Source organism: Phyllobates terribilis, unplaced genomic scaffold, assembly GCF_046119375.1.
Source record: "Phyllobates terribilis strain yellow unplaced genomic scaffold, ASM4611937v1 Scaffold_1__5_contigs__length_1240528914, whole genome shotgun sequence".
In the NCBI taxonomy this organism is placed as follows: domain Eukaryota; kingdom Metazoa; phylum Chordata; class Amphibia; order Anura; family Dendrobatidae; genus Phyllobates; species Phyllobates terribilis.
Window position 1 is genome coordinate 152101410 of NW_027362761.1, and position 25846 is coordinate 152127255.

A 25846-nucleotide genomic window follows, 5' to 3' on the forward strand; every position below is an offset into this window, starting at 1 on the left:
AGAATACTTCTCTGCCCTGACGAGGGCAGAGCAAAGTACTGCAGTGCACATGTGCTGGGGAAGGTCAAAGAGCCCTGGCGCATGCACACTGCAGTACTTTGCCCTACCCTTGTCAGGGCAGAGAAGTACGCCTACACAGGAGCGCAATGACAAGGACACTGTGGATGACGTAGGACGTGTCATCCACACGAAGCAACAAGAGAAGAGGCACTGGACCAAGAACATCAATGCCCATCAGACCAGACTGCCCCATAGGTGAGTATTACAAAAAGGTCTTTTTCTTGGCTTGCAGGCCGGATTGGGGGTAAATATACAGCATATTAGAATGCTGAAAGGTGGTGGCCTTACCTCATATGGGAGAAACCTGGTGACAGGTTCCCTTTAAATAAATTGCATGTTAAGACTATATGGTTAACAGAAGTTGATCTTGTCAGCAGTGTACTTACAGTATTACAGTAAGTATTTAATGAGTAACCATCGTTTTAATTTTTATTTAAAAAAAACAATAGTAAAAATGAAAATAAGAACCTTTTTAATGTATCTTATCAGAGAAATCTGCTTCTTTCTCCTCCTGGATTGATCATTCAATCTCAATTCATGTGTAAAATCTGTATTCAGTGAACACAGATGTTCTCATTACTAAGATAGAAGATGGAAGTTTATGCTTTTAAAATTTTGTGAAGAGGAGCGGAGATAGGAGCTAGATGCAGACATTCTGCTGCAAGTTCTCCTGAAACGACAGTAACAGTTCTCCATAGAACTTTATGAGCACCAACTTCTCATCTCAGTCGATTGGAAAGTTTGTATTCACTGAATACATATTTTACCAGTGAACTGAGATTATTCTGAATGAAAGATTAGTCCAGGAGGAGAAGGAAGCAGATTTCTCTAATAAGATGTATTACAAAGTTTCTTATGTTCATGTGTACAGTATACTATTGATTACTAAAAAAAAAGAAAAAAGGGTGGTTAGTCTTTAAGCCTGGTAGGAAGAGGTTTTTGGAAAATTCTGCCTCTTTCTTGAACAGTGCTATGCTTGTCATATTTAATAATCATTCTGATCTATTTAAAATAACTTTACATTTTTTTTGTTGCTGCGTTAAAATGGAGTAGTAAGCCGGACAGGTGAGAACTGAAACAATATACAGAGTATATCTGCTTAAATTCACATAAATAAAGTCTTATATTATATGTTTTTGTTTATGAAATGTGAACTGATCTTCACCAAAATTTAGTTTACTAGTGGTTGAAGACTATGGCACGCCATGAGAACAAAGAATAAGGGAGCTTTAGAGGACCACACTCATAATGGCTAACAGAATTAATATATTTTACTTAAGTGAAAAGTGCAAAAGCATACACAATGTCACAAGATACACAACTGATCAGCTGCATACAAGACCACCAAAGGACACATACAGTCATGGCTGAAAGTGTTGGCACCCTTGAAATTGTTCCAGAAAATGAAGTATTTGTCCCAGAAAATTATTACAATTACACGTTTTGTTATACACGTTTATTTCCTTTTTGTCTATTGGAACAACACAAAAAATAGAGGAACAAAAAGGCAAATTGGACATAATTTCACAAAAAAATAGGACAAAATTGTTGGTACCCTCAACTTAATATTTGGTTGCACACCCTTTGGAATAAATAACTGCAGTCAATTGCTTCTATAACCATGAACAAGCGTCTTACACCTCTCAACTGGAGCTTTGGACCACTCTTCTTTTGCAAACACTTCCAGGTCTCTCGTTTTTGAAGGATGCCTTCTCCAAACCGCAATTTTAAGATCTCTCCACATGTGTTCCTTGGGATTTAGATCCGGACTCATTGCTGGCCACTTCAGAACTCTCCAGCGCTTTGTATTAATCCTTTTTTTGTGCTTCTTGAAGTATGTTTGGGGTCATTGTCCTGCTGGAAGACCCATGACCTAGGACGCAAACCCAGCTTTCTGACTCTGGGCACTACATTGCGACCCAAAATCCTTTGGAAATCTTCAGTTTTCATGATGCCTTGTGCAGTCAAGGCACCCAGTGCCAGAGGTAGCAAAACAACCCCAAAACATCTTTGAACCTCTACCATATTTGACTGTAGGTACTGTATTCTTTTCTTTGTAGGCCTCATTCCATTTTTGGTAAACAGTAGAATGATGTGCTTTACCAAACAGCTCTATCTTGGTCTCATCTATCCACAAGATGATTTCCCTGAAGGATTTTGGCTTACTCACATACATTTTGGCAAAATGCAGTCTAGCTTTTTTATGTCTCTGTGTCAGCAGTGGGGTCCTCCTGAGTTTCCTGCCATAGTATTTAATTTCATTCAAATGTTGACACGCTGACACTGATGCACCCTGAGCCTGCAGGACAGCATGAATTTTTTTGGAACTTGATTGAGGCTGCTGTATCCGCCATCCGGACTATCCTGCGTTGTAACCTTTCATCAATTTTTCTCTGCCGTCCACGTCCAGGGAGATTAGCTACAGTGCCATGGGTTGTAAACTTCTTGATTATGTTGCACACCGTGGACAAAGGAACATCAAGATTAGGGATGAGCGGACCTGTGTAAGTTCGGGTATTGGTACCCGACCAGAACTTTATTCCAAAGTTCAGTTCGGGTACCCGAACTTGAACCAGAAGCCAACCCCATTGAAAACAATGGGGACTTGAACTTTTGAGCTGGATAATCTCTCTCTCTCCAGTCCTGGACTTTACTCGGAACTCTGAACATTGCAACGGACTTCTGGAAGAAGTCTGTGTTCGGCAATTAGCATCAGACACTAACTGTCTGGTACGAACCCCGAACTTTTAGGTTCAGGTTCACGCCTCTCTAATCAAGATATCTGGAATGGACTTGTAACCTTAAGATTGTTGATGTTTTTCAACAATTTTGGTTCTCAAGTCCTCAGACAGTTCTCTTCTCTTTCTGTTCTCCATGCTTAATGTGCACACAATGCAAAGATTAAGTCAACTTCTCCCCTTTTTACCTGGTTTCAAGTGTGATTTTCATATTGCGCACACCTGTTACTTGCCACAGGTGAGTTCGAATGAGCAGCACATGCTTGAAATAAAGTTGTTTACCAACAATTTTATCCTGCCCATTTTGGGGGTTTTGAGTGAAATTATGTCCACTTTTTTTCTCTGTTTTTTTTCTGTGTTGATCCAATACAAACAAAGGAAATAAACATGTGTATAACAAAACATGTGTAACTGCAGTAATTTTCTGGGAGAAATACTTAATTTTCTGGAACAATTTCAACGGTGCCAACACTTTTGCTTATGACTGTACAGAATATACAAATAGTATATCAACAAAACACAAAACAATAAACATGGATTATATTCTGCTTCCATAACTCCGCTTTTCATCCAAAAAAGTAAACCTTACTGCACACTTCTGCAGTGCAATTATTGGTCCTCTGCCCAAAACAAATTTGTATACCTCTGATGATGCCATGGCTATTAGGATTCATTTAGATCGCATGACCTGTGGCGTTAAACACCGCCGATTGGCTACACGATATCTGCTCGGCGATTGTTTCGTAGCCCATTTAGACAGGTCAACTGCGCTAGCAATATGAGACTATGATCAGTATGTGTGCATAGGCATTGTTGTTCTCGGCAGCATATCTCATGTTTACACAAGATGATGTGCAGCCGTGAACAATTATTATTAATCAAGCTTAAAAAATCTTTTCACCTGACGAATGACTGTTTTGTCGACATCTTGTTTGCAATGCAGGATTATTGGGGAACAACCACTCTTAGAAGTACTTGTTTTCAATAATTGTGCATTGTAAATGCACCCTTGGTGAGTGTGCTTTGGATGATCTTTGTTCTTTGTCTAAACAGCCGTCTGGTCTTATCAGTCAGCGGAAATATGATTTTTATGGCAAAATAAAGAAAACAATAAGGCAGTGAAAGAGCATTTTGCGAGCGATAGCCAGCATCTTTACACGAGCCGATAATCAGGAACAAGTGCTCGCCCATTGTTGGCTTGTCTAAATGTACCATTACTCCCTAATGGGCTGATAAGAATATAATGGTTTTCTCTTCCTAATTAAACCCTCTTAGCCATAGTTTTCCGATTATACTCCATACACTGCTACTTGAGGCACTGGAAAAAATTAAATTGGGCATGCAGCACTGTTGCACCATCAGTAGCAGTGTCATAAGTACGGATAGGGGTGTGACGACATGATTAATCCCATTTAGTGGAGCAAACCCACTATACAAATTAATGTAGAGAATAACATCTGACATATGGCCATAGTTACTACATACCGGTATGCAGTGTATGTCAGTGGATGGATAAAGGTAACGTTTTCAGAAAATCCAGCACTCTAAAAAAAACTGTTTCTTAATTTGAAAAATTAAAATAGTTCCATGTCATGCGCGTTTCGAGCATTACCCCCCTTAATCGTTAAGGGCGGTAGTGCTCGAAACACGTATGACATTAACCTATTTTACATTTTGGAAATAAAGAAATGGATTTTATGGAGTGCCAGATTTTCTGAAAACTGTAATTGATTTGACTTGGAGCCAGTGAGGAATCCAGAGCACTTATCATACAAGGGTCCAGTACTAAATTTGGGAGCCAGGAGCTTTGGCCATACATGGTGGATAGAGGAGGGATTGAACATTGCAATTTTTAGATTCTTAGGTACAGTACAGACCAAAAGTTTGGACACACCTTCTCATTTAAAGATTTTTCTGTATTTGCATGACTATGAAAATTGTACATTCACACTGAAGGCATCAAAACTATGAAATAACACATGTGGAATTATATACTTAACAAAAAAGTGTGAAACAACTGAAAATATGTCTTATATTCTAGGTTCTTCAAAGTATCCACCTTTTGCTTTGATGACTGTGTTGCACACTCTTGGCATTCTCTTGATGAGCTTCAAGAGGTAGTCACCGGAAATGGTCTTCCAACAATCTTGAAGGAATTCCCAGAGATGCTTAGCACTTGTTGGCCCTTTTGCCTTCACTCTGCGGTCCAGCTCACCCCAAACTATCTCGATTGGGTTCAGGTCTGGTGACTGTGGAGGCCAGGTCATCTGGCGTAGCACCCCATCAGTCTCCTTCTTGGTCAAATAGCCCTTACACAGCCTGGAGGTGTGTTTGGGGTCACTGTCCTGTTGAAAAATAAATGATGGTCCAACTAAACGCAAACCGGATGGAATAGCATGCCGCTGCAAGATGCTGTGGTAGCCATGCTGGTTCAGTATGCCTTCAATTTTGAATAAATCCCCAACAGTGTCACCAGCAAAGCACCCCCACACCATCACACCTCCTCCTCCATGCTTCACGGTGGGAACCAGGCATGTAGAGTCCATCCGTTCACCTTTTCTGCGTTGCACAAAGACACGGTGGTTGGAACCAAAGATCTCAAATTTGGACTCATCAGACCAAAGTACAGATTTCCACTGGTCTAATGTCCATTCCTTGTGTTCTTTAGCCCAAACAAGTCTCTTCTGCTTGTTGCCTGTCCTTAGCAGTGGTTTCCTAGCAGCTATTTTACCATGAAGGCCTGCTGCACAAAGTCTCCTCTTAACAGTTGTAGAGATGTGTCTGCTGCTAGAACTCTGTGCGGCATTGACCTGGTCTCTAATCTGAGCTGCTGTTAACCTGCGATTTCTGAGGCAGGTGACTCGGATAAACTTATCCTCAGAAGCAGAGGTGACTCTTGGTCTTCCTTTCCTGGGGCGGTCCTGTCCTCATGTGAGCCTGTTTCTTTGTAGTGCTTGATGGTTTTTGCAACTGCACTTGGGGACACTTTCAAAGTTTTCCCAATATTTCGGACTGACTGACCTTCATTTCTTAAAGTAATGATGGCCACTCGTTTTTCTTTACTTAGCTGCTTTTTTCTTGCCATAATACAAATTCTAACAGTCTATTCAGTAGGACTATCAGCTGTGTATCCACCTGACTTCTGCACAACACGAATGATGGTCCCAACCCCATTTATAAGGCAAGAAATCCCTCTTATTAAACCTGACAGGGCACACCTGTGAAGTGAAAACCATTTCCGGTGACTACCTCTTGAAGCTCATCAAGAGAATGCCAAGAGGGTGCAAAGCAGTCATCGACGCAAAAGGTGGCTACTTTGAAGAACCTAGAATATAAGACATATTTTCAGTTGTTTCACACTCTGTTAAGTATATAATTCCACATGTGTTAATTCATAGTTTTGATGCCTTCAGTGTGAATGTACAATTTTCATAGTCATGAAAATACAGAAAAATCTTTAAATGAGAAGATGTGTCCAGACTTTTGGTCTGTACTGTACATTACGAGCCTAATGATACCAACATTTTTGGTTGTAATGACAAAGACACCCATTTTGTTACCTTGTAGAGTGAGGTGCATAATGTCTGGAGCTGACAACCACAACAAGGAGTCTTTCTCATGTTAATGAGGCCACCATACCTGCGAGTCACTGGATCATTTTTCTTGGCATTCTTATTTTATTCCAAAACCAGACTTAATAATTTTGCTTTGTTATTCGGAGTGAGAACCTCGCCTGCAAGTCTCAGAATTGATTAATTTTCTCTTTGCGAGCTCACTTGTGTGGCTTGTCTTGCCTGGGCTTACTTTCTGTAATTAGTATTCAGTTTGCTGATATCACCACCTACAAATAATTAAATGTTTCCAATACCTCTACATAGGTAATAAACTCCTCGTCTTTGTTATGCTAAAAGTGAGCAGAAAGCGCTCAGTGAAAATGGCACTGGCACGAGATTTTATTAAGATAGGAAGCTGATGAGTTCTTTTGTGACACATTAAACAACTCAGCCATGGATCCAGCTCATTGCAAGTCGCCTCATCTGAAAGGTTGTGGATTTGATGCTCATGCAGAGGCTGAGGATCATTTGCAAAGGATTCAGTCAATGTTGTCCAGAAAACAATTAGCCATATGTTTACAGAAAGCAGTGGTGTTGGCTCCTCCGCACAATCTAGAATCCGCAGCGAGCTGACAACACATAAATGAGCTAATATGCACTTGTAGGGCTCCATCTGTCTCTGTGTCAATGGTCTCTTAACAAAAATTGACACATTTGCCACTGGCATCCGTTATACATTTTAAGCTAAAGTGGCATAGAGAGCATATACTAATAGCTGGGAAATGTCATGATGTGATATTCACATTGAGATTCACTAAATGTATTTTTCAGCGCATTTTGAAAACAAATTGATGTTATAGGAAGGCATGGATGATGTATCCGGAGGGAGAAGGCTATCACAATAGCAGTCTTCACCTTTGAGGACTTTTAGCAGACCGTCTTACATGTTAGAACTTATTTTTGTAACTATTTTTGGGCATTGTTAACATTTTTATAATTCACGATGTGTCATTTTTTTTTTTTTTCAAACATTTTATTGGTTCCACACATGGGAAAGGAGCAATAAAATGTTACAAATTATAACAGAGCCACAAGCTCACCATCCCTACCACTTTTGTCCAGTGCACTAAAATAAAAACAAATAAATAAAAAAAAAAAAATTGCATGTTTTTAGCATAAGTCACACATAACATTAAAACTTTTTTCCTTATATAAAAAGATATACTTTACATTTAGTCAATTTTAGTAGTGATCTGATAATGGGATAACCACTGAGATGTTGTTCATATTTCCTCTATATTTAATGTCTAGAAATGGAAAAATTTGTAATGAGGATTCAAAACCTTAACATAAAATTGGTCATATAAATTGTTAAAATTGAAGTTAGAGTCATATACTAAAATTGAATAAAGAGATATTGGAATTTTATTTTTGATTGTGGCTATCTTTGCTAGAGAAAACATTAAGTGCAGCCATATTAGTTTTGAATTGCCTTCTCCAGCTCATCTACTAATGATCATCTGTAAGGCCACATTCACACGTTCAGTATTTTATATCAATATCTGTAAGGCAAAATCAGGAGTGGAACAATCAGAGGAAAATTATAATAGAAACACGTCCCCACTTCTGGTTTTGACTTACAAATACTGATGTGAAATACTGACCAAATACTGAACGTGTGAACGTGTCCTTATATTGTCAGCATGCCAATTCGCAACGATAGGACAAACTCATCAATTTCCAGCCGATATGGCTGCACTTCCTGTTGTCACTGCAACAATGTCCAAGTCAGCCAAAAATTCTGATTTGTAAGTAAAAGAAATAACTATGTCTGTTGTTCTAACTTCTGATGTAATAATATTTGGCCAATTTGAAATCCATCAACTTTCCAAAATTTCTCTAATTTTCTACAAATTTTGGCCTTAGTACATTAATTCATAGATGGGACATTTCCATTTTGAACAGTAGATGTATCCTGTATCCCGTTTGATTGCATTTCATGCTATCATTATAACATCTGGAACATAGTCTACAGCAATGACATTATTATCCTTTTCATCTACAGGAAGAGGACTGAGTCTGATTCCAGAAAGAGCAGCTTACCTAACAATAAAGAAATCCCATCGCATCATCCCACTGATCCGGTAGAACTCAGGCGTCTTAATTTTCAAACACCAGGTGAGAAGTGTGATTGTCTCCATTATTAACTAATTTAACAGAGATTCATATTTGCTGTAAATCAATGAGGTGTAATTATTAATATACCGGTAGGAATGCGCTCCTCAGATCATAATCAATGATTTGTATGATGAGACATACTGTACCAGCGATGCAAAACATCATTACATCTACTGTATTATTGTAAGACCTTTTTTTATTTTTTAGACTTTTTACCCTATCTACTTATTGTCTTTAGATTAGCTGTGTTCTGTTACCGTACTTATTGCAAGTTGTAGCTCGTATCAAATGATGCATATTATATATTATAATATAACCCCAATTCCAAAAAAGTGAGGACACTGTGCAAGGTATAATGAAAACAAGAATACAATGATTTGGAAATCTCTTATAGCCATATATTATTCACAACAGAACATAGAACAGTAGATGAATTTTAGATATTTCTCCATTACATATAAAAAACTAGCTCATGTAGAAATTGATGGAAGCAACACATCTCAAAAAAGTTGGGACAGGGTTAACAAAAGGCTGGAAAAGTACATGGCACCAATGAAAAACAGCTGAAGAGTCATTTTTCTACTAAGTCACATGGCAGTATAAAAAGTGCATAAAAGTGCATAGAGGATCATGATTTTAGCTATATACTGCAAAACCATGGCAGTGCTGTATATAGAAAAGGCAATCTGACAATCGCAGGTTCCCTAGGGGGACTAAAAAAAAGTTTAAAGAAATAACTTGGATCATCCCCCTTTTCTCCCATTAATAGAGATGATAAGAAAATATATTTGGTATCTTTGCATATGTATAAGACTAATCTATCAAAATTTCTTCATATATCATGTATTCCCTGTAATATTACATGTAAACCTCAAACAACAAAATTAAATAATTACATGTGACAGATAAATTCATATTAATTTACTCTAAAGAAAGAATGAATATCTTCATCATTGTACAAGTATGGCAAGGTTTTCTACAGTTCATTTCAAAGATTACAATGTAGCATAGAAAGGAAGAAAAATGTGGTTATGGGTTGTCTGCCAATAGTAAATTAATGATTTTAGGAAAAGTCAGGTTAGAGTAGAGTAAAATAGTTAGCACAAGTACAGGTCCTCCTTAATGGGGTTGTCCACTACTCGGACAACCCCTTCTCAATCCCTATGTTTTACCTATGTAAAATAATAAAACCAGCATGGTTCCAGCAGTGTTGGCACTGACTCTCCCAGGGATTGCATGATATTGTTATGTCACTCAATCCCTGTGGCCAATCAGTACTAGCTTCACTGTCCCCACCTAGGACAAATCAAATACATTCAGAGGAAGTGAGAGCTGCTGCTCTCTTCCTTCTGATGTATGTAATTTGTTCAAAGGTGGTGAGAGGGAAGTGGCTGCTGATTGGCCACAGGGTTGCATGAGATAACAATGTCATAGGATCCCCGGGAGAGCCGGTGCCGACACCGCTCGAGTGGCACCATCACTGGATGTGAGTATAAGTGTCATTATTTTACTAGGGGGAAGCAAAGGGATTGAGAAGGGGTTGCCAAGTAGTGGACAACCCCTTTAAAGAGACAAGCTGGATATGAAGTCCTGGGGCTTGTTCGCACACTGCGCTTTTGCCATGTTTTTTTCCACGCGTTTTTTTAAGAATAACACTACTGCACTACAATTTACAGTACCAGTAAAGTGAATGAGATTTCTAAAATCTTATACATATGCTGCTTATTTTTTCCTTGCAGATTTGAACTTTCAGGCTGCGTTCCCACGATGAGTTTTTGGTGATTTTTTTCGCTGCTTCAAAAACACAGCTTCTTACAATTCTAGCAAAGTGGATGGGATTTATAGAAATCTCATGACCAGTGTTTTTTTTTTTTTTGACCTGCGTTCGTGTTTCATATTCACAACATGTCAATTTCTCTTGCGGGTACACTGAGGTTTATATGCAGATTTTCCTCATAGACTTGCATTAGATGCGGAAAATCCACAGGCAATAGACACACATGCGTTTTTAGTGCGTTGTGGAAACGAATCGAAAAAGCGTGGAATCTGCAAATGACTGTATCAATAAAGTTTTGTCAAAGCCAAATACCAGGAAGTATCAAAAACAAAGCAGCTTTATTTAAAACATGACATACCAAAAAGAGACAAAAAACGCAGCTTCAAAAATGTGATAAAAAGGCATGTAAAAAAACACTTAAAATACGCAATGAAAAAAATGCAAATAACCTAACTTACTTAATAGGTGCAGAAATGAGAGAGAAAATCTGCAACATCAAAAACTCACAGGCTACGTTCATCTTGGGAACGTAGCCTCAAAGTGTTTTTCAAAACTGCGGCATGTCAATTCTTTCAGTGCTTTTTAAACCAAATAATAATCTTTTTATTTATATAGTGCCAACATATTCTGCAGCACATTACAATTCAGACAATTTACAGACATTATGGGTACTGTCCCCATTGGGGCTCACAATCTACATTCCCTATCAGTATGTCTTTGGAGTGTGGGAGGAAACTGGAGGAAACCCATGCAAGCATGGGTGGATCATACTAACTCTTTGCAGATGTTGTCCTTGGTGGGATTTGAACCCAGGACCCCAGAGCTGCAAGGCTGCAGTGCTAACCACTGAGCCACTGTGATGGCCCAAATGGATGGGAAAAAGAGTAAAGAAAAAAAGAAGAAAAGAGAGGTGTAAAAACACTAAAAATTAGACAAAAAATAGGCACAAATGCAATAGTAAATTAGGCCTTATGACTTGGAACGTACTGGCTGTCATTGGCAGCCTCATATGAACAGTATCCTGAATTTACAGCATGGCTTATTGCAAACCACTGGAAAGCTTTTAGTTAATCAATGAAACTTCGAGATGTTTGCTTTAACATCTAGTATAAATCCTTAAGTAATCAGCCCATATGTATGAGTATCTATAAATTCAGCACTTTCCCATGTTTATTAATTAGGAGAGAATAACTAATTAGGCTACATCAATATTTCAGTGGGTGAGACGGTCTGTCTTTTCATTAAACATCTTTACTGACACAGCAGGTTATTAAAAGGCACTGAATGACCTGACACAGAGGGTAATATGTCTGTTCATTCCAAAAATATATCAATCAGGCAAGTGAAGTAATCACTTTATTAAAAAAAAAAAAAAAAAGTGACCCCCAAAAAGAATGTTGCTGGTGCTTCGGAAATAATACGTTATATTAAACTGGTAAAAATAACCTAGAATTCTAGAATAGAATAATATTATACACATTATAGAATTATACTAAGACAAGTCTAATAAATGATAACCTGTACACTACACTTGCTTAGAGATTTTTGATTAATTTTTAAGGCAATGATATGTTTTTCCGGGCAAACAAATGAATATGCAGTGTGAAATCAGACATACCAGATCAACATCTCCTGTACAATAAATTGTCCGAGGCTGCCCTACATATTATCGCATCGGCTGATCTATTCCTCATCGGTGGGTTCATCCGACATTTGTCTAACGTGTATGGGGGACTTAACACATTTCTGTGGCTGTGCCTGGCTCTGCCACAAATGAATGGGAGGAGCTGGCTGTATGCATTATCACTAACCGCCGCCTAAAGTCTATTAAAAACCTCTTTTCTAAGTGATCCCACATAATGTATTTTGCCACTACATTTTCGTAACATTTTGGCTATACTTGCTTGAACATCTTTGGTGATACATTTAGCCCCTACTACACTGAAGATTGTTTAATTTTTAGTCTTGCACATGATACTAATTGTATAAAACTGTAGGCAGCCTGAGCTATTTTAGAGATGTTTCCATGTAGTCCCTCATTTAGTGCACAATAGTATATACCAATCACACTTCCTTTATTGTATTCTGTCTTGTTTGTGCACTGTTCACACACTCATTTCCTAGTACATGTAGATTTTATAAGATCCGAGAAGTAGTCAGTGGGGTAGGTGTATATTAAAGGGGTTGTCCGGTCCAAATTGATAAGTCTGCAGTCACTCTGTGTGACTGCAGACTTATGAATCCCCCAGCACACACTGTGCACTGCGGGAATTCGCTGGTTTCCGACCCTGGAACGGAGGGTGTGTATGCGTTATACATACTCCTGGGCAGAAGCCATCTAGTGGGCGTGGCCTCGCTCCATACAAGTGTGTGTGCTCGGGGGATTCATTAGTCTGCAGTCACACAGAGTGATTGCAGACTAATCGATTTGGACCAGACAACCTCTTTAAGCTACATCTTATTTGGCAGAGAAGCTGCTGGACCTCCTATAAAATCTTGGCCATTTGCAACTGCCACCATGGAACCTTGTGCTTCCGGGCTTCCTAATTTTTCCCTGACAGATGACATCAATAGAGCGAAGGATCTGGCACATTGTATTTCAAGCCATAATTCCTTTGTTCTCTTAGGAAACAAACTACCACCAAAGGCGTGTTGGTGACTTTTACCAAGAATTACTGTACACCCACTTGGTAGAAATAAATATGGTAGTCCAAGCTTTTCTGACCGCTTGTACAGTATGTCTCATTTTCCTTATGAACTTAGTAGACAAATCCTTTGTTCTTCAGTTCTCCTCATTCTGTATGTTCTTTGTTTTCTGTTCTGCACTTTTTGGTATTACTAAGTCACTATATTATGTACATGTGTCTGTGAATGTACATCTTTTAGCTTGTATATGTGCAGATGTATTGAATGTATACTATTGCTACTACTAATTGGCTCACCATCTTCAATTGGCTTTTACTTTTTACAGCTGTGAACAGTAATTCAGTCCCCTACGCCTCACTGATTGGCTCTGTGTCCTCCCTCTCTAGTCAAACCACCACTCAGTCCTTATATGATAATTACTCTCTCCCACGATTCGCTAGAAAAGGTCTAAACGTCTTTGTCTTTTACTTTTGCTGTACAAGTTCTCTTTTATCCTTCACATTGATCAACCACCATTTTTTTTAAAAAGTCTTACTGTCTTTTGTTGACTACTCACTCCCATCCATAGGGGTGCTTGATCTGGACCTAAAACTTGACATTGTCATTCATTTCAGCAATGGCACCCAAAATGTTCCCCAAAGTCATTAGGTTGATCTTGATGGACTCTTTTTCCAACTGTACTTAAAGGTTGGAGAGTGATAACACTTTTTCTAGACTTGCACAGCTTTACACATTTGTTGAAGGCTTCATTTCAGATTACAATTTCTTCTCTTTAATAAAACAGCCATAAACCCCTCAAATGGGAACAAAGCAGTTTTATTGTACCAAATGTTACACGTACCAAGGCTGATCTACCAAAAATTCCAGCTTAAGCTCCCTAAGTTCATTGTGTTTCCTTTCCAGTCCTGAATAATAGTATGGGGTATGCTTATTCAGATCTACAAGCCAGCTGTGTGTCCAGTATATGGTTCTCCACAAATTGATCACAATATGTGTTAGGAACGAAAATCATTTACAAATTTAGATATTGCTGAATGCATGTTACATAATGCTTGGTCAGCAAAATGCGTGTGGAGTGTCTCGGACGTTCGGGAAGGTTACACTGCGATTTTAAGGCAGGCAGGAAATGTTTGCAGCTGGCAGGTTGAAATAGTTACCCCATTTCTGTGTTTGTCCTTCTATTCTTTGCAGGTGTCTTTATAAGACAAAGATGTTTACACCTAGGGTAGATTGTAGGCATTTTTCAGGGGACATTTTTAAGAGAAAAATTAGCTGTAACAGACAGCACCATAACCCCTCTCACTGCAATCTACTGATAGTGAAAACATTTTTGATGCCCCCAATTGCATTACCGCTACCCCTCACCCCCCAAAAGCAACTATTACTGCAAAATTACAGTGCATGCTACATATATTCCAATGTTTTGCACGTTGATGTCCTTTACTTATTCTATTTTGGGTGGATAATCTGTTTTTCAGAAATCATATTGGTCATTCCATAAAACATTCTTCACTTGGTATCCGATTGTCATTTTATGGGTCACCCAAACTATTTGCTTCACTACTTCCTTATGCTTTGGGGTCAAATGATTTGGGCTACCCATTGAATTTCATGACATAATTCATTGTTTATTTATACCCCCCATTTCCTTTTCAGGTTCAGGTGTTGCCGGTTACCCTGTTAACCTCCATTCTTCAAGTTAGTTTTCCTTCATTATGTCCTTTTTCTTTCAATTTGTGGTTTCTTTTTCTTTTAGGAGCCTTTCATTTTCTATTTAGTTCACTACTTTCTCATCCCTTACACTATTTCCATTTCATACAGTACAGAACAAAGGGTTTGAAACCGTAGATGTCTCTACCTGTGCTCTAACTGTGATCACTTTCCTTTCCCTAGCTAACATCATGATTCATTGCACAATAATGTCCTTCACACTAGGCGAGTTGGCTTTGGGAATATGCTTGGTGACTACTCATGCATCAAAGCTCATCCCTCCAAAGCATGTTCAGCTTCGAGTAACCAAACTTATCTGCTTGCTTCTCACATACAGCATCTTTACTACCTGCACATTAATAATCATTCTGCTCTTTTTAACTGTACATCATACGAGTATCTGAGAAGCAACCACTTCATTTGTCTTCCTTCTTCCTTTACAGGCATGGCCAGCCACCCACCTATTCCCATTCTGGAGCTTGCTGATCACATTGAAAGGTTGAAAGCTAACGACAACCTGAAGTTTTCTCAAGAATATGAGGTATTAATTTGATATTTCTTGACATGATTTATAACATTGGAGGATCAATTATAATATACCTCTGTAGTAAGATTAATGTTGACTGCAGGCCTCTGATTTTAGCTTGTATATCTGTCTTGAAGACAGTATAGCTCTTAACGAGGTTTAAGGAGATAATCCACAACTCAATCCCACGATTCTTTAAAATCACTACATATCTTCTTTTATTCATTCCACATAAAATTGGCCTACAGACAGACATAAAGACGTGATAGGATAGAAACCTACACGTTTTGAACTAAATGTTCTTACTCAACTTATGTTGTGGGTTTTCTCCAAAATTTTATGATGTTCCTTGAATAAGGATGATCAGCTGAACACTAAATCATAATTCCTGGTAAGCACTGAAAAAGTCTCACATTTGTCATGTTTATCTTGGTTGTCCTTTTAAAAGGTACTCATTACCTGGTTGGTGGATCCTGCAGAAAAACCCTACATCAATCATATTAACCTGCTATCACCTCCCTGGATCCAGCATAGGTGAAATGATGATCCCACAATTCAGCAAGCCACATGGTTGCTGTGGTTTGTAACAGGATTTTCTGCTGTCAGGTGACTTGACCGCTGCAGTTTATCACAAGCCGCAGTGGTCTATGTGGCTGGTTGAAAGGCAGAGTCATCACTTCTGGTGCCAGGCTAGATCATGGAGTGGCGTAGAGGGTGACAGCAGGTGAGCAGGTGATTATTTTGTTATTTTTGCAGAATCCAAACCCCAGGTGAGGAGCACCTTTCGCCCCTACAACACCTTTAAGTACTAGGGAGGATAACTAACAAACACTTAAAATAACTGTCAACCGACCATTCATTTTCTCCAAATGCTATTTCTTCCCATTCTTTTATAAACAATGTTTATTTCATTGTGGAGAGAAGAATAAGTGACTTCCAGAAAAATGCCATCTCCTGCCGAAAAGAAGAAAAACAAATTGAAATTCAATTGCCCGACCCCTCTTACCCCAAAAATCTGCCAACAGGGAATAGTTGGCCCCCTATTGGCTTCTGTGTATGACTAGCACAACAGGGAAAAGTTGGCCCCCTCCTGTGTATGACTAGCTTTAGATAGGTTGCTTAATCACCAACTAAATATATAAAAGTAAAAATAAAGTCACAAATGAATGTTGCTGCATGTTGTTATATGGAGATAAAGTAAATTGCTCATGGTATGTTTATTTGTGTGCAAGAGGCAACCTTTAACTTTTATTATCATTTTAAGGGCTTTCTCCTTCTACTTGTGCTATTACAGTGTGATGAGCAAAATGCATTACTGCGATTACCATTAAGCTTAATTCATTCATTACATTCCCATCGATTTGCTAATTACATTAGTGTCCCTAATGTGATATAAACTTACTAGTATCATTCTGTCATTTATCTTAATAATCACAAGTATGTAGCTACTAGCAAAATTAAATTGCAGGTTTCTTACACATTATCAGCTTTTATTGTGTTAGTAGCAGCACAGAACACTTCTGTGTCTTTTGATACAAACTTGATTTTCAGGAATAGTATTTTAATGATATAACCAAGTTTTTCTCCACAATGGGATGATTACGTTGGTAATAAAAAAGAGAGAGTTGACTGCTAAGTGCTGCTATGTATTGGAAGAGCGTGTAAGGCTGGTTTCACACATCCAAGAAACACGGACTATGCTCAGATCGGAAGACCCGGCAGATAGCACAGGTTGGGAGACCCAGCTGACGGGCCAGGACGTCTGATCCTAGCATGATCCATTTCACGAATATGTGAAACCTAAGGTTTGAAATTGACGAGGGTGGTGCACTATGCTGATAACGTAGCAGACCTACACTATTTAGGTTACTGCTCATTCGCTTTGCATGAAAGGAGCCACTTTACATTATCTAGCCACTATGGGGTGATTATTAAACAGAGTTTTGGCTAATAGGAATTTATGCCTTGTTCTGCTAGCCTTAGCACTTGATCAGGGTTGTGCTGAATTTCATGACCCATTGCCTGTTCAAGAGTGATGTTGTGTAGGGAAGGGGCCACAGTCCCGTTATTCTAAGCGATGATAAGTGCACTGGGGTTGAAATTTGTGCATGGCTCTTCTAGCAATTTTTAATCCTCATTTGTCTTCCTCCTATTTTACTTCACTGATTGTATGTTCAGGATTAAAGCAGTGTTTTACTACTGTGATATTGATGACCTATCCATGAGATGACCTATTTGACCACCATGGGATAGGTCATCAACATGAGATCTAACACCCCCACCGATCAGCTGTTTTCAGCAGCCGGATGTAAACAGTTGTATAGTTGGACAGCATAGTTCCTTCAAGGGTTTAGTGACTTCTACCGAGTCCTGCAGCTAAGCTCTTATTCATTTGAATGGAATCTGCAGTATCGGCAGCCACTAAAGAGCTGACAGAGCTGTGCTGTCCTGCTCCACTACAGTTTACATATGGCCACTGCCGAAGCTTTTAACAGCTGATTGATACTGAGATAGGTCATCAGTGTCTTAGTTGTGAAACACCCCTTTAAACAGTTGATTAAATACAGTGGTGGCATGAAGCCTTCTCTGTGTAGCTCCAATGCCAGTTGATAGCTTTCCCCTTTTTAATGTTCTACACTATATATTTGCACTAATTGTCCTTGTTGATTTTTCTGAATCCAGATTATAATTCTCTACCAGGTTTTTGGGGCATGCTGTATTCTTAAAAAATATATTTCATGGAATTTCATAAAATTGCTTTGTTAATGCATTATGATAAAAGCACAGACAACATATTAACTTAAAGAGATTGTCTCATAATGACTACCCTTGTGATATCCTGGTGAGAGCACCTGGACCTCATAGTTGGATTCCACTATATAAGCATTTCATTATATGGGCCTCCAATCAGGGGCATGGATAGGTAGACATAACTTATTCTGGCAATAATAATTGATTACTGATCAGTTACAGAACATTTGTAACTCTATATGTTCTTTTTAAAAATGTGTTATGATTGTGAGTCCACCCCTCATTCCCATGATACTGTATATACACATGAAAAAACCTAAGATGAAAACAAAATGTGCAAATATCCTGCAGTATAGAAATAAATAGCATAGGGTACTTAGTTAATGTGATTTTGATAAAAATAAACATAAAAGACATCCCACCGCGTCAAGGCGACCCTATTCGGGACAGTCCTAACCTCTAGCATTAAAACCCTATCAAATTTCTTAGCGCTAGACATTGTGTTTATATAGCTCCCCATGGCTGGATGTCCATTAATCGGGATCTCTGTTTTGCTCAACCCTTATTCATATTCACGTAATTTGACATATGGTAAGGTTTTAATGCTAGAGGTCAGGACCATCCCGAATAGGGTCACCTTGATGCGATGGGGTGGCTTTTACACTTTTTTGATAAAAATAACATTAACTATGTACCCTATATTATTTTCATGCACTATTGCTATTTATTTACTGCAGGGTATTTGCTCATTTTGTTTTTATCGTAGGTTTTGTCTGTTTAGTGAACAGGTTGCATGCATTCCAACTTATATTCGAGTTCATCTCTTTGGGTTTTTGTATATACACATGATATAATACAGCACTCCATGATGATAAATTGAAGTTCTCTTTGCCTCAAATTTCAAATTATGTTTAAAAAAAAATTGTGACCTTCCAAAGCCATATTATGGAGATATGCTCCCATAAAAGCAAGGTCAGTAAGTCTTCAAAACGATGGACACTTTAGCCGAACCCGACAGATCACATTATGTCAGTAGATATATCAAGTGTTCCTATTGTCCATCATGTGTCAGATCTAGAGAAGTGGGATGGCTGTGAACAGAACTTCACTGGTGTAAAATGGCCTTTGCCTTTGGAAAAAGCGTAACATGAAATGTAGTAATGGCCGGACGTATACATCATCTTTGTGTTGCTTGACAGAGTATGGATTTTACAGTATTCCTGAAATGGCTGTTACATATATGAAAAGAGCTGGGAGGATAATGACATCATCACGTCACAGTTTCATTGCTTTGTATCAGGGTGATATTTAGTAGGATGGTGCACTGACAGTAGGGTCTGAGAGTTATAGCCCCTATGGGGTCCTATGCATTTTGTGAACGCTTGATTGTATCCTGGTTGTCATGGCTAGATCCAAAGACAAGTATAGATCTCAATTATATTTGGGTTTCTTCTATCATTTTTTTTGTAGCTAAGCATATTTATACATATTAAAGTTTATATATATTAAAGTCTGTAGAAGTATTTCTATGTTCTGTAGAAGAATTTGTACATGTGCATGATCATAGACATTGCAACAAGAATACAGAACCACACAGACTTTATTCCGAGTTCTGGAAATACAAGGCACACTAGAAATAGTATTTATATGTCCCATTGACTTTTTCATTATTGCCCGGCTAAACAGTCTTACTCAAATTCAAATATATGACCTTTTACAGATTTGTTGCTGTTGCTCGCTGTTCGACATATCCAGTGATGAGTGATGCAAGCTGACTAGCTTTGAAAAATGAAAACATGACTTTGTGATACTCTGTCGGGAGATGCTTATTCCATAATTCTCTGCCTCTATATATTCTTAGTGTCGCTGATTTCAATTGCATGCTGCTTTGTAGATTTCCTTGAAAATGTATTCAATTTGGAGTTCTCGACTGCATAGCTAAAAATGGATTGCCAATCAAAGATGAACGTTATATTTCTTATAAATACTGAAAACTTTCTGGGCAAACCTTATTTATGTAGCAGCAGCCACATTCTGACTAGATTTCCTTACTGAATATGGGACAGTAAATACAATTCATTTCCTTGCAGTGGTTATATATATCATATAATCTGCCCCCCAAATTTATTGTTATTACACAAATACTTCATCATGGCTCAGCTCACAGTTGAAATTTTTATATCCCCCCTTGGGCCACGTTCACACGTTCAGTATGTGGTCAGTATTTTACATCAGTATTTGTAAACCAAAATAAGGAGTGGAACAAGTATAATAGAAACACGTCACCACTTTGGTATTTATCACCCACTCCAGGTTTCAGCTTACAAATACTGATGTGAAATACTGACCAAATACTGAGCGTGTGAACGTGGTCTTACGCAGTAGATGGTTGTTGGCCAAACAATGCTTCGGCCCATCGTTCAGTCAAAATCCATCTCAGTAGTCTCTCCCATACACAGGAGCGCTTATTCGGCTGAGCGCTGCTGTGATCGCTTTGAAAAATCCACCGATAGTGATCTCTGCTGGTGGCTTATCTCCAGGAGAACAAAATGATCAGCCGTACAAAATCGACATGTTCGATCAACATTTACCCCTACAATCGGTTGGCCGGCATCCCCATGCACATTACAGTGTTGCTTGATCCCATCAGTATTGGCGGGTATGGCTGTCATTAGTCTGATGTGTATGGGGGGGATTCATTCTGCCAGTTGATCTTGACTTTTATCTTCTACAGTAAATTGTCAATAAAAATATATTAAAATTCCATTATTACATCTTGTGTACATTTTGGTATGTTTTTAAAATCACGTAGATGTCAGGAGAGGTGACAATGTTTTAATTTTTGCAAAATAATATCCGAACTAAGACTTAGTCATCGGTAGATGTATACCCATATAGTACACATAGCTATATAAAGTCTTCCCAAAGTAGATGATCCCAGATTGGGCTCACAAGATTCTAGCCTGCTTATACATGCAATAGCTCTTTCCCACTTTATCATAGTGGATTATGCTGTTTGATAAATCTGGCAAATGTTTTGACTGTCTAATCTAGGTTTACTACACCTATTAGTTGGCTTACTTTCTGCCAGAATTTTGCTGTACAGTTTTGGCTCATGGTATTGCACTCTCTGCCACTTACCTTTAAATTCTGATTTGGCTTTTATCCTAAGTCATATTTTAAGGCTTGTTAAAAGATCGATGACTTATGCGATTGCTGCTTCCGATAGCTGGCACTAGAGTTCAAGTCCTCTTCCTCTCTGAAGAGATAATTTGAAAAGTTATTTTCCCAGAGGAGCATGCAATGTGTTTAAGTCTCCTCATACTGGAGTGCCAGACCTGGCATGTCACTCTCCACAACCTGAAGGGTAAGACATCTAAGGATATATGTCAAAGAGGCATTCTTTTTAACTGCTACTTGGCCAACAGAGTCCTCCAAGTTACTTTTGTGCTCTTTATCCATGTGCTATGTAAAGCTTCTTTACAGGCACCAGAAGGTATGAAAACGATATATATAGTTGTCTTATATTTTATCAGTTTTATGAGTTAGGTTGCCAGCATCATATTAATGTGCTGCCTTCCCGTTTGGCTTGGACACTAAATCCTCTTGAAGATTTGCCCATTAAGCCTTTAATGTGCTTATTAAACCTTTTAATGCAGACTAAGTGCAAATGAGTTGTTAGTCTTTCACAGCTCAGAGATCATTCTGTCACTGAATGAATGAATGAATGAATGAATGAATGTGTTTGTGTGTCTGTGTATTCACTAGTGTATACAGCTATCTGTTTGCCTTGGTTTGTCTAAACCTGTCCATGACGATACAACATAGACAGAAAGAAAAACAATGGTAGTAGATTCCACCTGCCTCTGCCTACAGGCTTTAGAGTTAATAAGTGGATTTGACCATCTGGACTTTAATCTTATGGAAGTATACAGAAAGTGCTGTATAATATGCTGATGGCAATGCCTTAGTACACCGATGAACTGCTGAATGGCTGACAAAGACATCTGCTTGACTTTTCATACTTCTAAGCCGCTTTAGATGATTGTAGCTAGGAGTACGCTTGACATGGCATGTATCGTTATTGGGAGAAGAGATCAAATTGCATTTCAACCTTGAAAAAATGAAAAATAAAAATAGGAGAAGTGATGTGAGCTGAGAATGTTGATTATGTGAAGCACATCCTCGCCAACCTCATTCATTGTATGATTACATTGCTCACTCATCAAGTACTGATTGGGTGAGTCACCTTTATCAAGATGTAAAATTTTGATTGCAGCCACAAAGTATCAGTTTAGAAATGTATACAACTTTAGTGATTACCCAAACCCTGATAGAATCTAGTATTTCTACGCTTGGTACAGTGCAATACAGATTAAAGGGTAGTCCCGTTTCAAGTATTATTAACCCATAGGCTTGGCGTCTTAAAAAATAACAAACTGGGCTTTTACTCACCCTTCCTGGGTCTAGTGATGCCTCTCCGCCACTGATTCATTCTGTGTTGATCAGCTGCAGCAGTGCTGTGAGATCAACAGCAGCTCAGTGATTGGCTGCAGCACTGTAGAAGTCACGCCACCACTGCACTCAATCAACAAAGACCAGAGCTGTTAGGCACCACTGGATATGAGGAGGGCGATTTAAAGCTCAGTTTGTTATTTTATATATCTCTGAGCTTATGGACTAATAATATTTGAAACAGGACAACCTCACTAATAGCTACAAGGTTGGCATCATTAGGGCAGTGACATTAGAACTTGGTATTGAGACATCTGCATAAAATTATTTTATGCAGATATTCTAAAAGAAAAGGGTTTATATTTAATGAAGTTTTCTCAGATCATCACCTTGAGTTCAGCTACTTGTAAGTGGCTCTCCACTGTGCCTTGTATAGGTGGTCTAAAGTGTGGGACCCTGCCCTATGTTGTCCATTTGCCCAATAGAGAACATAGAAAAGTGCTGTCTGCAGGAGGAATCTAGGGAGGGACGTGTTTGGCCATCAGGTTCTGCACCCCCTACAACTCCTTGCCCACCTCCTTCTTGAGATGAGTTGAGCTTAGACTGTGGCTCTTAGCCAACACTGGGTGGTAGCACAAGTGGAAGCTTGACTCAAAATTGGAAGTCAACATCCGTTAGAATAGCTATGAAGGGTAAAGCTAATGGATTGGTTGGGTAGCTGATGCGGTATTTAAATTGCTCGTTAAACAATTATTTCAATTTTTTTGGATAAAGTAGCTGTTCCTCCACAAAATCAAGCGGTTGCTTGATAAAGAATCAAAAAACTTCAGCATCTCATACCCACAGCTCTATCCAGCCATGACCCGACCTATCTGTGTAGCTTTACCTTAAGAAGGGGTAGGATAAAAGCATATTAATAAAATCAAACAAAATTTCCAAAATAGAATGGGTACACATACTCGACTATTCTTATAAGCTCTCTAGAATAAATGGAAGAATATATGTGCATACCCATCTCTGCAAATTTGAAACGCATGATCCTCATTTTTGGGATTGATCTGTTCCAGTGGTCAGATCCATGTGATTGTATATATGATATATTCCCTGATGCTGTATTTCATAAATATTTGCGGTGAATAACCTTTTTTAATAGAAGGTTATATATTATACACACAGTAACGTGTTTTTACAATATCTGGGGTAGCATAAATTGTAGCAAGGCATCTTATTGTTAGTTTACTTACATCTATTTTATTATATACAAGATGGAGCTTTACAATATAAACTTGTTCACATCTTCGCTGTCAGCCATCTAGTAGATATAGCAGTTTCTCCAGCTCCATAAGCAGAAGGCAGGCTGTCATAAAGCCATACCTCATAATGGACTTGATGATTTTCCCCATCGCCGTGTGGGATTATGTATATTTGTTATTATACTGGGAGCAATTCCATTAATATATATTGCTGAATGGCTGTTTATGCAGTTCTTAAGTGTATAAGTGTAGGTTCATTGAAGGTCAATCTACACATTTAGCATACCGGCAGATGCGTTGACGTAAGATAACTGATAGATTCTCAGTTTCTCAATTGTAGAAATGAATGAAAACTGTGTTGTATGGCAAAACGTAAAAATGGAATATCACCCACGCCTGCAATTTAGCTCAGTAGGTTACACGAAGAAAGGATAGCTATTCACGTTCCCTCTTTACTGTATATAACAACACGATTGAAAAAAACATCGGCTTAGAAAGATATCAACTCTCAATGGCAAACAACCTACATGATCCCCATTGTGACATGGTGTAAAAATAATAATGATATAAATAAAAAAAAAAAACGAAAAGTCAAAGATCGGTTGTGAATGGTTATGTATTGTTATCTAACTATAGGTTAAAACTAAATATTTAGTGACTTTCTTGTTTTTTATTATGTAACTCTAAATGTACCTTAGTGTTTTTGGTGCTAGTTCTCATTACTACTCCACACCTATTTTATGTTCTCTTGTTCTATTCACAGTCTATTGATCCCGGGCAGCAGTTCACATGGGAGCACTCCAACCTGGAAGTTAATAAACCAAAGAATAGATATGCAAATGTTATTGCATACGATCACTCGCGTGTGCTGCTTTCAGCCATCGAAGGTAAGCCATTCCTCCTTCCTTTCATCAGTGGCATTGTAAATTTGTCAACGTGTAATGAGCAGCTGCTTATTTCCCAAACTTGCACGTATTTCTGCATATTGAGCTAGTGGTTAACGCTCTTCACTTCATGGCCTGAACGTAAAGAGTTACAGAAATATAAAAACTATTATCTGTTATCTCAGTATATATTTTGTTATTCCTCACGATGGCTGACTTGGCAGTTGACTTACCGTGAAGTATTCTTTGATAAGAGTGCACTTGCGTGGGCAGGCATTATTAAGGGGTGAAAAATCAGTCCGTATTAAATGATTGTATAAGTGCTTACTATATCTAAAATTAGATCTGCACCCCCACCCCCACTCTTACCGAGGCTCATTGCCCACCGTATATCTTTTTCTCATTGGTGGATTAGTTGCTTGTAGTTTATAATCAGTATGCCCTTCCTCTGATAAGTATACAGCAAGCTCTGCATACCCTGACCGTCTTCTACAGTTGTGGTGAGCTTATGTTTATGCGCAGCAGCCAATAGGAAAAAGCAGATCTGCAGCCTCAACCTGTAATAAAATAGGAGAATTTCATACTACCCAACTTCCTTGAGAGAGTATACCTTAGCCACTGTCACTGCACGTCGGTATGAAGTAAGGGGGCAAAGCTAAAAAGCAGCCAATACTAAAGAAAGGCCTAGTTCATTAACCACCAAATGCATTCTCCTTATGCAGAGGTCAGAATACCTTGCATGCACATCCTGTTTGCCCTTAGAGGTAGCTTTGGATGAAGCACCCTGCCTATCGGACATCAATGCAGGAGGAGTACCAGCCAGCATGACTCTTCAGAAGAGCAGCACCACACCCATGACTCTTCAGAAGAGCAGCACCACACCCATGACTCTTCAGAAGAGCAGCACCACACCCATGACTCTTCAGAAAAGCAGCACCACACCCATGACTCTTCAGAAGAGCAGCACCACACCCATGACTCTTCAGAAGAGCAGCACCACCCCCATGACTCTTCAGAAGAGCAGCACCACCCCCATGACTCTTCAGAAGAGCAGCACCACACCCATGACTCTTCAGAAGAGCAGCACCACACCCATGACTCTTCAGAAGAGCAGCACCACACCCATGACTCTTCAGAAAAGCAGCACCACACCCATGACTCTTCAGAAGAGCAGCACCACACCCATGACTCTTCAGAAGAGCAGCACCACACCCATGACTCTTCAGAAGAGCAGCACCACACCCATGACTCTTCAGAAGAGCAGCACCACACCCATGACTCTTCAGAAAAGCAGCACCACACCCATGACTCTTC

General features: G+C 38.8%; 1 protein-coding gene across 43 annotated transcripts in view; it reads left to right on the top strand.

Annotated features, from left to right (window-relative positions):
- PTPRD (protein tyrosine phosphatase receptor type D) overlaps positions 1 to 25846 on the top strand; it is a 2806079-nt gene that overhangs the window by 2714586 nt on the left and 65647 nt on the right. For 17 of the 43 annotated variants that reach the window (XM_073668359.1, XM_073668367.1, XM_073668350.1 and 14 more), the window contains 5 exons: positions 1111 to 1125; positions 8418 to 8530; positions 14610 to 14651; positions 15107 to 15204; positions 24412 to 24535. In XM_073668359.1, coding sequence (XP_073524460.1) covers positions 1111 to 1125; positions 8418 to 8530; positions 14610 to 14651; positions 15107 to 15204; positions 24412 to 24535 — 392 coding nt within the window. The remainder of the gene's footprint in view (positions 1 to 1110; positions 1126 to 8417; positions 8531 to 14609; positions 14652 to 15106; positions 15205 to 24411; positions 24536 to 25846) is intronic. The other 26 variants (XM_073668544.1, XM_073668562.1, XM_073668586.1 and 23 more) reach the window with 5 other exon arrangements.